At 46.8% G+C, this 16,779-nt stretch overlaps 1 protein-coding gene across 1 annotated transcript in view; it reads left to right on the top strand.

Annotated features, from left to right (window-relative positions):
- LOC146829948 (uncharacterized) overlaps nucleotides 1–10,830 on the top strand; it is a 388,201-nt gene extending 377,371 nt beyond the window's left edge. Inside the window, exon 8 of the mRNA XM_085604215.1 lies at nucleotides 9,341–10,830. Within this exon, the coding sequence (XP_085460341.1) occupies nucleotides 9,341–10,521 (1,181 nt within the window). The 3' untranslated portion in view covers nucleotides 10,522–10,830. The remainder of the gene's footprint in view (nucleotides 1–9,340) is intronic.
- Nucleotides 10,831–16,779: the final 5,949 nt, after the last annotated feature.

The following is a 16,779-nucleotide window of genomic DNA, read 5'->3' as shown; positions in this document are numbered from 1 at the left end:
TTGGCAGTTCGGGCTGGACTGTTCCCATGAGGCACAGGGTCAAGACTGATTTGCATATGGCCATGTCTAAACTGGGGTGGTGTAGTGGGCAAAAGAACGATGGATTTAACCCAGATCTCTTGACTGGGGGAGAATGCCTGCATTGTCAGCATTCCGTCCATCATTTGTTTGTTGTAACGCTTTTCGTCCTAAGTGGGATGGGTATTCCCAGACGTGGGACCCGTGCTCACTACGCCACTGGAGTCAAGCTATCCTGGCTGATGACGGCTGATAGCCAGAAACCGGTCCTAGGATGCTTGATTCCGGTCCAGGGAAGACATGGCTTCGCAGTTCGGGCTGGACTGTTCCCATGAGGCACAGGGTCAAGACTGATTTGCATATGGCCATGTCTAAACTGGGGTGGTGTAGTGGGCAAAAGAACGATGGATTTAACCCAGATCTCTTGACTGGGGGAGAATGCCTGCATTGTCAGCATTCCATCCATCATTTGTTTGTTGTAATGCTTTTCGCCCTAAGTGGGATGGGTATTCCCAGACGTGGGACCCGTGCTCACTACGCCACTGGAGTCAAGCTATCCTGGCTGATGACGGCTGATAGCCAGAAACCGGTCCTAGGATGCTTGATTCTGGTCCAGGGAAGACATGGCTTGGCAGTTCGGGCTGGACTGTTCCCATGAGGCACAGGGTCAAGACTGATTTGCATATGGCCATGTCTAAACTGGGGTGGTGTAGTGGGCAAAAGAACGATGGATTTAACCCAGATCTCTTGACTGGGGGAGAATGCCTGCATTGTCAGCATTCCGTCCATCATTTGTTTGTTGTAATGCTTTTCGCCCTAAGTGGGATGGGTATTTCCAGACGTGGGACCCGTGCTCACTACGCCACTGGAGTCAAGCTATCCTGGCTGATGACGGCTGATAGCCAGAAACCGGTCCTAGGATGCTTGATTCCGGTCCAGGGAAGACATGGCTTGGCAGTTCGGGCTGGACTGTTCCCATGAGGCACAGGGTCAAGACTGATTTGCATATGGCCATGTCTAAACTGGGGTGGTGTAGTGGGCAAAAGAACGATGGATTTAACCCAGATCTCTTGACTGGGGGAGAATGCCTGCATTGTCAGCATTCCGTCCATCATTTGTTTGTTGTAATGCAATGAAATCTATAAGATTTCACGGAGTCACTTTTCCGACGCTGCTGCGTCAAAACCCTGCGCCTGCTTGAAGCAGGCGTAAGGCATGACGCAGCATGTTAGGTATGGGCAGCCCCTGAGCATTGCTGGAGTTGCGTCGTGCTTGCGACACGACTCCAGCAATGCGCCGCCCTTACGCCATCGGATGCATCACGCATCTGTTTATTCCTGCGCCATGATGCGCCGCATTGTAAATGCGGTTCATCATGGGTGGCGCAAGGGTAAACTTGCGTGATGAATCTTTCCTGGCGCATCCTTGCTGATTTGCAGGGATGCGCCAGGGAACATAAATCTGCCCCTAATTTTCCAACCGCGACTTTACCCATAGAAGATAACGGCGATTCGCAGCTGTGTTCCTATGCTGCACACGTCCCCCGAGGGTCCCCTGTGTCACTACCTTGGGTGGTTCCTTGGGGTCCAAGCACTTCTACAGGCTCTAGGCCTTGTGTCTAGCTAAGTCGTGGTTCTTATACTACTTCATTGATATATGGTTTGGAACGCCCCTAGGGCTCAACGTATATTGTGCTAATTTACTGCATTTTCTTGATTGTGATTTATGTGCTTTGACTTCTAATCTCAAAAAGAGATTAGTAGAGAGTGTTTAGTAATAAATACATACATTTTATATATATACCTGTGTGGTTCTCCTTTCATTTAGTGACTCAAGGGATTATAGTTTGGTAAAACAAGCTGCTTTACATTCCTTCAAGACTTAGCCTGAAGGCTGCTCTCCATAGCTACCACTAGGAAAGCTTTCCATAAAGGTTGTCTTTAACCTATTACCATAAGGGTTGTTTGGACTGGTGCAAGGTGCCCACTTTAACTAGTGGACAGCATATAACATGCCAACTTCTCACACCAGGCACCCAAAAGCCCCAGGGGATGGGGTCCCTGGGACCATTATGCGCTTGAGGTACAGATTAGGGGGCCACAAGACCACCTCAACTTTAAAATCAATATGGCCCTAGGGCAGAGGTCTTCAAACTTTTGTCGGCTGAGCCCCCCCATCTAAACCTTTTTACACGTCGAGCCCCCCCCCTCCCACCACCACAACGTGACAAAAAAGTTCTGGAAGCTGGTACTCTGCATCATTGATTTCCATTCCCTCTTGCAGAGCCCAGGTCGTAAGGGCAAGTAATATGAAATAAAGACCTCACTTCCAGTCTTGAGCAGTACCTGGAAACTGGAGTGCTCACAAAATGTTGTAATATATTTTTTGCAGTTTTATATAGCGCGAACATGACCCAAAGGTACTGGGGCGCTTTACAGGAGCATCTTTTGCATTACACAAGCACACATTCATTTTTTTTAAACAGCAGAGGGCGATAAAGTGATTTTCCCAGAATCACAGGATGTTGCGCAGACACCAAGAATTGAACCTGGTTCCCCAGCTCCACAGTCATCAGCTCTGGCTGTTACGCCACATCCTTGCCCTAGACAAGATATCAGAACAAGCATTGGCAAAGTCAATAGGTCTCGGCAATCAGATAGCTATAGGCGATTGCAATGTAAGAGCATTTGTGTTTGGCTCAGGGGCTGTTTTTACTGCTATACACAAATGTATTACCACTTATAGCTGAGATCTATTGGCTTTGCCAATGCTTGTTTTAGAAACAGCAAATGTGTCTGGAGTTGTTCTCACTAAAGGCAGGTGCCTTTTGGAGGGGGAAGGAATGGCCTTTTCAGCACAGAGATATGAGGGCTCAAAGACACAGGTGTCTGTGTCTATGAGCCCTCACACATGCACATCTGTGCATGTGTGTGAAGCTCACACATGCACAGATAGATTATCACAATCCCTCAGCAGAGCAAAGCCCTCTTGCCTACACAGAGGGATGTTCACAATCCCTCGGAAGAGCCAAGCCAAACTCCCACTCTGGCACAGAGTGCCAGGATATTGTGTTTGTGCACCCATTTTGCTTCTGAAACAAAGGCCTTTTTCACAAACAGCAAATGTTTCTGTAGTCGTTCTCTGTCAGAGTGAACTTCCGAGTGAGAACACAGGCCTGCATGTGAACATCATCAGGGCCGGACTGGGAACCAAAACCGGCCCTGGCAAAGTGCTTGGCTGCCCCCCTCCCCCTCCGGGGGTTGGGGGTGTGGCCGAGCTCTATGCCAGGGCCGGTTTTCGGACGATTTTGTTACAGGGCCGATTTCGCTGCAAAAATGGCCCTGTAACAAAAGTGGCCCCCAGGGGCCCAAAACCGGCCCCCAACCTTGCAGCCCACTGGGGGATTGCCCGGTGCCCGCCACGGCCAGTCCGGCCCTGAACATCAAGGCACTCAGCGAATTTGCAGGAACTCTTTGACCCTGATGGCTGGTGGGAATTCCGTTAAAACAAACATGCCTAGAATTCCCCTTCTTTGTGCACCTGTGTCCCTCGTGTTCGTCTTTGCTTTAGGCATTTGGGTAGTCACTGAAGCTAAAAAATAAGCATGGTCAGTTTCTGTGTTTTTATTTAACGCTGACCTCTATGGAGAAAATAATATGCTGGATCTCTAGCTGCCTCCAGTTGTTGCCCCAACCTAGTCCAGGTGTCATGCAGGGGTTGATGGTGCAGAGCTCTGCCCCCTTGGATTCGTGCAAGAGGGCAGCACGGATTTGTTTGTCTGCCATTGTTGGCGACTCAGTGCACCAAGCGTTTTTGACAGCTGTAATGAATCTAGCAGATTTAGAATTATTTAAATTGGATTGTAGTGTTGTAATTGCATTTATATAGCGCTTACTACCGAAGCGTTGAAGCGCTTGTCTTCACACCATGAGTAGCCCATACATGGCTCCTAAAATATGCGCACATGCATTGATCTGTTCCTGAGACATATGGTGCATAGTGTACATGAGACCCTTGTATCTAGTTTCTGTCCTACGCTATGAAAGAGGTTTTAGGGTAGGAGAGGCACCCAAAGGTGATAGCCAGCTAGGCTGTTGAGGCAGGAGTAATAGCAAGCGTGCCCCTGGGCTCCACTAACTTGAGGTTCATTTTAAAAACAAATACCCCAGCAGTAGGCACCCACATAGAATTCTTACACCTCCGCCGCCCCGGTGAATAAATATACCTGATCCGACGTCAGTATTAAATAAGGAGAGCAGTGGATTTCCAAGACTCGCATTTGCCGTTTCCTTGTAAAAACTGATGCGCACAATGGCTCTGCATCCGAAGTGTGCCTTGCTGTCAAACGTAAGGAATAGGCAGAGTGGGGGCCCAGGGGGTACTGGAACCAGGAAAACAAACTGCCTCTGTAGCCAGTATACAATAGTATGTAAATATGCACAGGGTCCTTAAAGACCTGTGAAAGGCTCGGGCGTGCCGGAGATAAGACTTCAGACACTGCCCAGCCGAGCCCCCAGCAGCTCCAGCTGCAGCTGAAGCCCGGCTGGCTGAGACACATGATGGTGGGGGCTGAAGCCCTTTCAGCCTAATAGGCATTGCGCGCCTGGAAGCAACAATGAAAGGTGAAGTGGTGGGGTGGCGTGTGCGCCCCCCCTGAGGGGATGCTGCACCCCCCCAGGGGGGCAGGCCCCACAGTTTGAAGACCTATGCCCTAGGGGATGGGGTCCCAGGGCCTAATGAGGCACGGTTAGGTGGGCCATGCAACTCCCTCCCCTTTAAAATAAATACAGCCCTGGGGGATGGGGTCCCCAGGCCCTAATGAGCCTCATAGGGGACCACGCAGTCCCATTCCCTTTTAAACAAAATACGGCCCTAGAGGATGAAGTCCTCAGGGTTTAGAGAGGGGTCCATGCGGCCCTCTCCCCCTTTAGTTACATTGTGCTGTGGTGAGAGACGTGTATAAGCATGCATTGAAGGGTGCCATGACCACCAAGCATCACACAAGCCCAGGTAGTCAGGCCAGGCTGCGAGGCATGCCGTGGGATACCTTCTGCCAGGGTAAGGTTTGGGGGAGATGTTTCATTCGGAATCCAGGACCTCATTGATATCTCCCCTTACCAGAGTGGTCCCTGGGGGCAGCGTCAACAGTAAAGCACATAGCGCCCGGAGCGTGGACTGCAGCAGTTGTGGAGGGACATAGCAAGTGACGAGGTTATATTGTGTGGCAGCCATGTGACCTTCAATCCCAATATATCTCCCCTGGGTATCAGCATGCTCTTTAGTCACAGTCAGAGGAAAGAATATATATATATCATCTCAGTCTCGCTCATCCTCAAGTAATGCTCCAAAGATCTGGAACTCGCTACCCAAAGATCTCTGCTGCAACTCCTCCTTCCCATCATTCAAACTGGAACTCAAATCTCTACTCCTCAACAGCTACCTCAACAGGCACACAAACTGTTTGAGCCCATAGAGATCAGATGCGGAGTACTCTAAGGATCCTCCCTCAGCCCCACGCTCTTCACATCCACATCGCCCTCCTCGCAACCATCATCAGAAAACTCAGACTCAGCATAGTATCCTACGCCGACAACACCCAGCTCATCCTCTACCTCACCAAGGAACCCAAAACCACCAGACACAACTTCCAGAAAGGAATGAAGGACATTGCAACCTGGATCAGAAGCAGCTGCCTGAAGCTCAACTCGGAGAAAATGGAAGTCCTCATCCTCAGATCCACCCCCTCTGCGTCGGACAACATCTAATGGCACCCAGCGCTCGGCGAACCTCCCACGGACCACGTCTGCATCCTCGGCATCATACTCGACTCCTCCCTCACCATGAACTGACAGATCAACGCTGTATTCTCCACATGCTTCAACACCCTCCGCATACTCTGCAAGACCTTCAAATGGATCCCACCCAAATCCAGGAAGACCGTCACCCATGCACTCGTCACCAGCAGGCTAGAGTATGGGAACGTCCTCTATGCCGAAATCAACAAATCTATACTCCACAAACTTCAGACTGTCCAGAACGCTGCAGCCAGACTAGTCCTCAGCGTCCCACGACAGAACCACATCACCCAGCACCTACGAGGCCTCACTGGCTCCCTGCCGAAAAAAGTGTGACCTTCAAGTTGCTCACACACTCCTACAAAGCCCTCCACAACACCGGGCCCCAATACCTCAACAAAAGAATCTCCTTCCACGCCACCCCCAACAGAAGCCTCCGATCAGCTGACCTGGCCTTGACCGAAACCCCAGGCATCCACAGAGCCAGAACGGGAGGCAGATCCTTTTCCTTTATCACGGCCAAAACCTGGAATGAGCTCCCCCTTAGCATCAGATTAAGCCCCACACTGCAAGCATTCAGGAAGAGTTTCAAGACCTGGCTTTTCTGATGACCGGATTCAGGAGGAGCCCTAGATTTGGTTTTTGGATGTCCAGAGCTGCCCAATACCACCCCCCACCCCCAGCGCCTTGAGACCCTCACGGTTCAGTAGAGCGCTCTATAAAATTCAGATTGATTGATTGATTGGCTGTTCTTCGTTTCTGTCATTGATTAATGCCGTCTAGACAGTCACATTATTTGCTCAATACCCTTTAATGTGACTTGCTGATTAGCCTGTTTGTCCCGATGCCTTTATCTTCCATATGCTCTGTGTTTTACTTTGTGACTCTAAACCATTGAGTTCTGTACAGTCTTGTGACTTTCACATTCCAAATTCACTTTGTACCTCTAGTAAACATATTTATATATTTGCTTAACCTGTAAAGCGCTCTGATACCCTCGGGTCCAGCAAGCGCTATGTAAAACTCAAACAAATAAAAATAAGTGAAAATTCCTAAGAGGGTAGTCTGATGGCAGCAGACACACCACAAAAGATGGATGTTATGCCTAACAGCACATGTGTGATAAGAGCGCACATTACAGTTAACCACCATGGTATGTTTAATAATGTACCATGTAACCTATTGAGGGTTCATGTAAGAGGGAGGCTTTGGACACTGCCAGCATGAACCTCCCTATTCTGCTTCGAGCATGGCCACCGGCTCCGCTGCAGTCTCCACTACCTGTCGCAACAGCAGCGCACAGGGACCCCTGTAAGGAAAGATCTGACAGCATCTATAACAGTCATCCAGATGAATCTGGAGCCATTTCAAGCAGGCTGGTGAGCCGAGGTGTGGTCATGAGGTCTGAGTCCTGTGACTCAGCCACTCGTGCCTCCATCACCAAATGAAACTCTGACCCTGGATCTTTGGGATCTAGAGAACGGGACTGCCGGGAGTTCTTTGCACCGCATCTCCCCGGTGTAAGGCTTGTAAATTGCGGTCTTCTGCGGCCCACTACCAGGCCTGTTCCGGGGTATCAAAGAAATAGGTATAAGATTGAAAGATGACCTTAAGGCGGGCAGGGAAAAAGAGCATAAAGCATAAATTAAGGGCACATAGTCTCTGTGTGACTTCCTCAAAATACCGCTGCCTTCACTGCGGCTCCCTGGTGTAATCCATAAAAATTATTATTCTAGAGTTCTGGCACCAGAGATCTGGATGACTACGGGCCTTCCGCAGGATAGTGTCCCGATCATGGAAGTTCTGAATCCTCAATATCACTGGCCGAGGTGGTGCTCCTCCCATGGGCGACATAGCAGCCAGGGAGCAGTGCGCATGTTCAACTACAAAGACACCAGATCATTTGTCATCCGGGACCCAGAAGCAGAACCAGTTTTCAAGAGTTGTAACTAACGTAGAGGTGTTTAGATTTTCGGGGATGTCCACTAGACGCAAGTTATTGCACCTCGAGCGGTTCTCAGCATCTTCCGCTCTTTCAGTGAGTATCACAGTCGAGGACATCAGTTTAGATACTTGACTCTTGATTAGCAGATCCCATGGCATAATCAGTCATTAAACACCAGTATCAGTCATAAAATGGGGGAGATCAGTGCAGAAAGGATGACTTTCTCACACATATGTTTAAAATTTTCAAAAGCCGAATTTGAACAGTTAGATAGATATACAATTTTAAACGTGTTGGGACTTGACTTGTGTAGGGACTTGAAGAGGTAATGCAATGTGCAGATGAGAGAGAGTTTTGTAGTGGCCACACAGTAACATGTGAGAGGTGTATTGAACTTCTAGTTAAATATATAAATGCAGCCATATATTCTTAAACCCATATTTTCACGAATTATGTGAAAGCAGTGAACATTTATTCTGCTGGGTGATTCTTAAATTTTCAGATGAGTATATATTTGTCATTTGTCCACTCTGCTTTTTTTTATCCTTCAACATATTTTCGAGTAATAACATCAACCTGTCTTACCGAAGAAAAAGATACAGAAAATATCTTAAATCTAGGCTCCAATGATTTAAGAATTAAACAATAATATTTCATCGGAATCCAGAAAAAGCAATTCTTTTGAATAAAGGAAGGTGCACCAGGAATGGAGTCAAGACTGTCCGAGTTAGTCCATAAGGTTTCTTTATTGGTGTAGATATTGAAAAGTGGCCATCAACCAACGCGTTTCGTTCCTATAGAGGAACTTCATCAGGGCTTCAAATATCAGGTGAAGTATTGTGCACTTGAAATGTATCTCTGCAATCAAGTGTAGCAACTCGGGAGAATACTCCACAACAAGGGTCAAAAATATCCCATCAAAGCTCCTTGATAAGACGTATCCACACGATGGGCCAATCTGCCCGATTATGAGCTGCACTTTTCTGAGCTGAAGAAATCACAGGTCCTACGGGTGTGACCTCCTCAGCTCTGCAAAGGTCCTTGAGGCCCTCCCCCTCAGTGATGAGGGGTGGCATCAGTCATTGCCTCACACCTCAGCACTTTATTTTTAAGCCTTGAAGTGCCCAGGGTTGAGTGTCAATCAGTGCCACCTCTTCACAGAGTGGGATGGGGTCAGCAGTCTCACCGACCCCATTCCACTCTGTGACAGACCTAAGGTCAGCCAATGAGGGAAGGCAGCATGGTTGTGACTGTGTAAGTGTGCATGTGTGTCCCGTCCACCCCCCTCCCTCCTACAATTACCCTACCGCCACTGATTTTAAGTACTTGAGCATAAAGTTCCAAACCTCACCCATATAGTATTAAATCTACGAACATGTACCCTTGATTGGACATTCGCTCACTTTCATGATATGAGCGGGTGTTCAAGCCACACTGGAGGATGTAAAAAAGATCTATTTAATGGAAGTCAAATGGAAACAAAATGGGATTTTATAAGTGTAATAATTACAGTTGAACACGTTGTATTGTGCATGTTGTCATCAGGATACAGGAAACATTCACTCTTGCTTTCTGTTGGCAGGTGACCCTGTTGCTATGGAGACAGAGCTGAGGATAGTTCTTGTTGGGAGAACTGGAGCCGGGAAGAGCGCCACCGCCAACACCATCCTGGGGAGGAGGGAGTTTGACTCCAGATCCTCACCACGGCCAGTGACCAAGGAGTGTCAGAGGGCGAGCTGTGATTTCAATGGCGTAAACGTCAAAGTCATCCACATTCCCGGGCTCTTTGACACACACGTCTGTAACGAGGAGATCATTAAAGCGGTGTCCCAGAGCGTGGCCCTCAGCGCCCCGGGGCCCCACGCCATCATCCTGGTGCTGCAGGTGGGGCGGTTCACTGAGGAGGAACGGGACGTGGTCAAGAGACTGAGGGAGCTCTTTGGACCCGGGGCCGAGAAGCACCTGATGGTCCTGTTCACCCGGAAAGACGACCTGGAGGATCATTCCATACAGAGCCATGTTAATGATCCTACGGGGAAGTTTATGGATCTGATCGTAAACCCTGGGAGGCCTTACTGCGCCCTCAACAACAGAGCAAGAGGAGAAGATGCGGAGCAGCAGAGGCGAGAACTGTTTGACCTCATTAAAGGCCTGGTGGAAAGGAATAACGGGGGGTTCTACACACATGAGATGTATGAGAGGGAGCAGCGGGCACTGCAGGAAAGAGAGGAGAAGATAAGGAAAAGAATCCAAGAAGCAGCAGAAAGGAAGAAAGCTGAAATACTGCGTGAGAAAGAACAATTAATTGAGAGACAAAAGAAGAAAAGCAACAGTAAAATAACACCAGAGGAGGAGAAAGAAATAGATGAAAAAACTCAACAGAAATTGGCAGAAATTGAACAGCGGTTATATGATAAACTAAAAACCGCTCGACATGAGGCCGAGTCTGAGGTTCTGCAGAGTATAAAAGACTGCAAAAGGGTAATAGTAAGTGGCATAGAACATTGGGCACAGGTGGGCGCTGCCGCTGGGGCTGTGCTCGGTCCCGCTAGAATGGTAGTCGGAGCGGTGGCTGGTGCAGCAGTGGGAGCGGTGGCTGGTGCAGCAGTGGGAGCGGTGGCTGGTGCAGCTGTGGGAGCGGTGGCTGGTGCAGCAGTGGGAGCGGTGGCTGGTGCAGCAGTGGTACCGGTCACTGGGTCTGGTGTCGGAGTGGTAGCAGCCTCTGTTACTTCATCATTTAAGCAACTGTTCAGGGCGGTGTGAGAGACAAGTGACTTCTATCTGGGTTCCCTTTTCTAAACTTCTTTTATAACAATTATATGTTTTTTTTCTCATTGCATCCTAAATCCCACCTCCTATTCTAGCCATTGCCTGCAGCATCAGCGCCATGAGTTTAATTTGTCCTGTGGTCACAGGTCGTCATCATCATTGGCACATTTATTTCAGATCACTTATTCATGTTCCACATTTTATCTGAATAATTATATCTAATTATTTCTACTGTGCAAATCATTTTGCTCAAGGTGCATTCATAGAAGTATTCTGTGTACACGTAATAAACTGAAAATCTTTCCTGTTGGTACTTTTCAATGCTTTGCCCACATGAAAAAGTCTTAATGTGCGAGTGTCAGTGCCAGGACCGCATGAATGTATGCCCAGCATCCATCCTCACTCACACAGATAATACTTGTTCATTCTCATACTGCGCTCAGATAGATTGAGAAAAGAAATACAACTTCTCTTCTAAATGGCCATCTTTTGTGCGGTCTGCCCCAAGAATTTTGCCCTATCTGTTTTTCTGTCTGTAAAATGATGTGCCCTTTACCCCTGCTAACCAGAGGTGCCTGCGCTTCCCCTTTCAAAATGCAGATCTTGGTATACACCAGAGGCCTTGTTACTGAGAGTTCCCCAGAGTTGCAACGAGCATGGGCGCCTGCTTTGTGCACCCCCAGGGTACTTTGGTATTACTGAAGGGGCCACAGGCGTTTGTGCAGTCCCTTCTGTTATACAGATAGCGCTGTCGCACATGTAGCGCCATAGCTATCACTAGAGGATCTTCTCTCATTTGTATAGTGGTGTGGCCACATGAAAATGAGGAAACCCCTTTGCCTCTGCGCCTGCACCACATTATGGATGTGATCACAGAGGTAAACATGCCTTTGGGAGGTGCACTGAAAGTGCTCCACAAAAAGGGGACAGACTGTCAGTGCACCTCCTAAAGCTAGCCCTCTTTAGGGTAAAAAGAGGTCCCACGGACCAGCAAACATCCCCTTGCAGGCGGGTGCACTGTGAAGCACGGAGCGGCCTTAAAGCAGCCGCTCTGTATTTCACTTGAATGCGCTGCCCTCAGGGCAGCACAAATACACAGCTGTCTTGGGGTCAGTGCAATCACTGTATGAAGGTTTTCCCTCTTTAAAGATATTTAAAGCTGTGTGTGCATTTACTCCCTAATATGGAGCACAAAGCGGGCCAAGATCCTGCAAGTGAAATGCCAATAGTGGGCTGCATTGCACATTGTGCCACCGGATTCAGTCATGCAGCAAACCCGACCGCAGGCCGTCCACTGTAGCCTGGCAAGGAAGGCAGTTTTAAGTGTCAATTCGATCTGTTACAACAAACCCTTTGTTTTAAAATTTCTGTTGCTTTTCAGTAAATAATGGCAGGTACACATTCCACTTGTATTCAGGTTGCCTTCACCATCTATCCACCAATACCTTGGGTCATACAACATCACAAAAAGTAGTATATGTTTTCCATCTCTCACCACGCAGCAGTCTGAGATCTTCAGAATTGCAGACCCGTCAGTTGCTTCTTTGGTGCCTGCCAAGCAGGGGAGTCACTCCTTGACCCCAAGGGAGATTTCTTCCGTCTTCTAGTTGTGATAAAAAGTCGAAGGTCCAGGATGTATGTTGCAGAGTTTCATCCATGGTAATCTAAAGTCCTAGGGACTGGATTCCTATACTTATACTAATTTTAGGGGATGGACTAACTCTAAGGCCCCACCTATGGGTGGGCTTGGAAAGAGGGGTGGTTACAACCATTTCCTTTGTCCAGTTTCGTCACCAGAGCAGGGGCAGGTAGCCTCTGCAACCAATTTGAACTGGACTATGCACAGGGACACCAAGTGTGCCCCAGTGCAGGACTTCAAAGCACCAGAGAGTGCTCCTGCCCAGCCCCAATACACATCTGCCTGTCTGGGGAGGTGGTTACACCTCCCTTCGACAGGAAACCTATTGTCCAGGCCTCCCCTGCCAGAGTTTCGGTCAGCAGCAGGAGGCCAGACCCGTGTCTGTGGCAGAGGCATCCATTTTGTGATGCCAGGGCTCAGGAAAGTACTACGGGGTTTGACCAGTGTGAACATGTCTCTTCCTCTAGAAGGGTGGAATGCTACCCCCGCCGCCAGAACTGGCGGGGGTAGTATTCCAAAGCATTTGACACCAAACGCGACATGTATTGATGCAGCCATTCCAAAGTTAACATTTACCGTGAGGTTATAATGCACTTAAGAGTATATGGTATGGCTGTATCTCAGAACAGCCATACAGGAGGATTTCCAAAAGCTGCAGAGGGGCTCAGCTCATGCTTGGGAACCCTCTCACACAAAACCAAGCACTCTGCCTTCAGGATTGTCAAGGCCTGCCATAGGAGTGACTTATAGGTTTATATGTGTCTGTATATATATGTGGATATAGGTAGCTGTAGTGTTCTTATATTAGCACATGCATTGGTTCTAGGTTGCTAAGGCATTGGATTTGGAACTTGGAATGTCTGGAACTTCAGCTGGGGTAGAATGTAAGCAACGTGCTATTGGCAGTTGCAGGAGTTGGTGTTGGATGGGGTTTATTTTATCTCTTGAACCTAATAAACCATTCCTGGTTTAAACAACTTGAGAAGATCTACTTTTTACATTTGGCGACGCTTGGAACTTCCCACGCTTCGGAGATCAACCTCAACACATCAATCGAAAGCGAGAAAAGCATTGGATCTTACTTGAGCTGCTTTTCTGTCTCCTGTGTTTAAAACGATGAATTCCTGAAGAGAAGCAGGTTCCTGTGGGTCTCTGGACGTTAAGTGAGTCTTTTGTTACATTTTATAAGTCTCCTGGTGCGAGGAAATTCGAAAGCTTTTCTCGTATAAATCCGAGTCCCTCGCGCTATCTTCTCGAGACTCAGAAGAATTCTGCTCTCGCGCGCTTGTGCTGACTCTGCCTTCCCCTGCAAACAGAGCGTCTACAACGCAACGACGTTACGTAAAGGGGCCATCTTGGATTATCGAAGCATTGTCCGTAACCTTGGTTACACTCTGCGCTTAGAATTGCTATTCAGCGCGTTACTCATTACGGAGTCCTTGATGCTCTTGCATTCGTGTCTAAAGGTGTGCACACTTCACATTCAGTGCGTTATGGAATCGGTGATGCGCACACCTGCATAAATAAGCCTGTACAAGTTATTAGAAAACACATCTTCAGCGCATTACTTCGGTGATGCGCACACCGTATTAAAAGCCACGCTTTGCCTTGGCCCATTACTCAACCGGTGATGCGCACACCTCTCTGAACATTTGTGACTGATTTTTCTTGTGCTTTATCTCTTTTGGAAGTGCCAATTAAGCCTTTTGTAGTGAAGTTCTCACATTTGTCATAGTTTTTTTTTTTTTTCTCCTACACAACTTTTTACTGGGCTTCTTGTCTGACTATGCAGAACGTACCTGCTCCAACGTTTTTTTTGTCTGCACCTGGTGACCCTGCGATACCCTGGTTGAAGTGGAAAAAGGTTTTTAGTCATTATGCGCGAGTGTGTGGAACCTCACTCAGCGCAGAGAGGAAACCCTCTCTGTTGATGCATTGTTTAGGTCCTGAGGGGCAAGAAGTCTTCGAGCATCTTCCTGACTTGTCAGACGGTGATGCATCAGGACTCAATGAATTTGAAGTTGCTATAAAGAAACTTGATTTGCATTATTTACCAAAAGTGAGCATGGTTTTAGAAAGATACCACTTTGGAAGAAGAATGCAGAAATCTGAAGAGACGGTTGAACAATATATTACAGAACTACGCAAGTTAGCTTCTACGTGCAGCTTTGGAGCTTCACTTGAAGAACGTCTCAGGGACCAAATGATGCTAGGATGCAGTGTTGATAAAGCTAAAGACAATTTGTGGCAGAAGGATAATCCTTCTTTGCATGACGTCATCACAATTGCTAAAACATACGAACACTCAAAAGTGTGTCTTGAAGCGATTCAAAAGGATAAGGACTCTTCTAGTAGCAAAGGGCAAAGTGCCGTTTTGAAAGTGGATAGTACTAAAGACAAGAACTTACATGAAACTTCAAAACCTATGGCTAAGTCAAATTTAAATTCATATAAGGCTGATAATCAATCTAATGTTTCAAAATATTCTAAAGTTAAATGTTTTAGATGTGGCAATGTAGGTCATGTTGCAAATTTTAAAGACTGTCCTGGATGGAAGTCTATCTGTAAAATGTGTGGTCGCAAAGGGTCATTTTACAAAGTGCTGTAGGTCTACTAGAGACCAAAAGAAAATTAGAGAGGTTTATTTATTTGAGGATGAGGCTGATCAAAATGAGATATGCCAAATTAAAGGGTCTGGTGGACCCATAGATTCTGTTTTAATTAATGATGCACCTGTAAAAATGTTGTTTGATTCAGGGGCAAAGGTGACGTTGATTCCAAAGAATTTTTTTGATCAATTCTTAAAAGGCAAGGTTTCCTTGATGAGACCGGATATAAGACCAAAGGGGTACAGTGGAGAAACTATTGATCTTTTAGGATGGTTTTGGGGGACAATTGATTATAAAGGAAGAATTGTTCCTGCAAAAATTTATGTTTCAATGAAGGGTGACTCACTGTTGAGTTGGTTCCATCAACGTGACCTGTATGTTTTTTTGGATCCTAATCAAAATCCTTCGGTGTGTTTAAAAGACATGCCTACTGTCGGTCAGGTTACAGCGGGATGTAATAAATGGGTAAAAGAGTTTCCAGAAATTTTCGACAAGAGATTAGGGTGCCTTAAAAATTATATGCACCAAATAAAAATAAAAGCTGGCTCTGTACCTCAGGTGGCTAAAGTTCGCAATGTTCCACTAGGGGCAAAAGAGATTATGAAGGTCGAACTTGACAAATTAAAAAAGAATGGAATCATAGAAGAAGTAGAGGCCACTGAGTGGCTTTCTCCTATAGTTTTTGCTCGGAAGGCGAATGGAGAGGCCAGGCTCTGTGTTGACTTGAGAGAACTCAATAAGGCTGTGGTGGTGGATCATTACCCTTTGACAAATATTAATGAGATGCTGTGTTCACTTGGTAAGGCGAAGCATTTCTCTTCTCTCGATCTTTCCTCTGCTTACCATCAGGTCAGATTACACCCCTCTTCTCAAGATGTAACTGCGTTTGTCACGCCTTTTGGCACATTTACATTTTTGAGAATGCCTTTTGGCTTAATTTCCGCTGCTTCTGTCTTCCAAAGAGTGATGGAACGTGTCTTGCAGGGCGTTGTGGGCATCAAAATATATCAAGATGATATTCTTGTATTTGGGGTCAGTTCTGAAGAGCATGATGCAAGAATGAGGATGGTTTTAACAAAGTTATGTGAGGCAGGACTAACCTTAAGAGCGGATAAATGCAAATTTGATGTGGGTGAAATCGAATATTTAGGTCACCTAGTCTCTAGTAATGGAATTAAGCCCAAACCATCTCTAGTTGATGCTATTTACAAGCTAAATTCTCCACAGAATAAAGATGAACTGGTAAAATTTCTAGGAATTTCAGAGTTTTACCATAAATTCGTCCCTAATGTTGCACTGGTCACCAGAAATTTACGCGAACTTTTAAAAAAGGGTTGTGAATTTATATGGTCTACTGCGTGTGAAGAAGAGTTTAAGAACCTTAAGAATTGCTTAAATCACGCACAAGACCTTAGTAGTTTTGATCCAAGAAAGGTTTCTTATGTAATGACTGATGCTAGCTCTAAAGGTTTAGGTGTACCACTGTAAGGGGTGCAAGCACACCCTTACCCAGGCTGCAGTAGCAGACCTGTGGTGCCATTTTGGAGTGCTTCCCAGGGGTGGCATAATACATGCTTTAGCCCCTGGTAGGCCTCCGAGGTACCTATGCCCTAGGTACATAGTATACCATATACTAGGGGCACTCCGGAATCCAATTAGATATGTACCTAATGTACATGCAAACCATTTTAGAGAGGAAACAGCTAGGCTGTGGTCCTGATTAGCTGGGCCACAGCCAGACTAAGGTTGAAAAACAGTGAAACACCAGCAAAAAGTTGGAGTACCCATGTGAAGCAGATCCTACTCTTCTACATCTGCCATAAATACACTTCAGTCATATGTCTAGTAGTTCACTTTACATTAATATGGTTAGGGAACACTTCTGTGACATGTAGGGGTGGGGCTTAAATTGTTCATCTCCAGTTCCCCCCTCTGATGGTGAATTTAGTCATCACAATAAAGATATATATCTTAACAGATGGACCAGTTAAAACATTGTAGTTT

Source organism: Triturus cristatus, chromosome 5_1 (genome assembly GCF_964204655.1).
Source record: "Triturus cristatus chromosome 5_1, aTriCri1.1, whole genome shotgun sequence".
Taxonomy (NCBI): Eukaryota; Metazoa; Chordata; class Amphibia; order Caudata; family Salamandridae; genus Triturus; species Triturus cristatus.
This window is presented reverse-complemented; position numbering and strand designations above follow the sequence as displayed.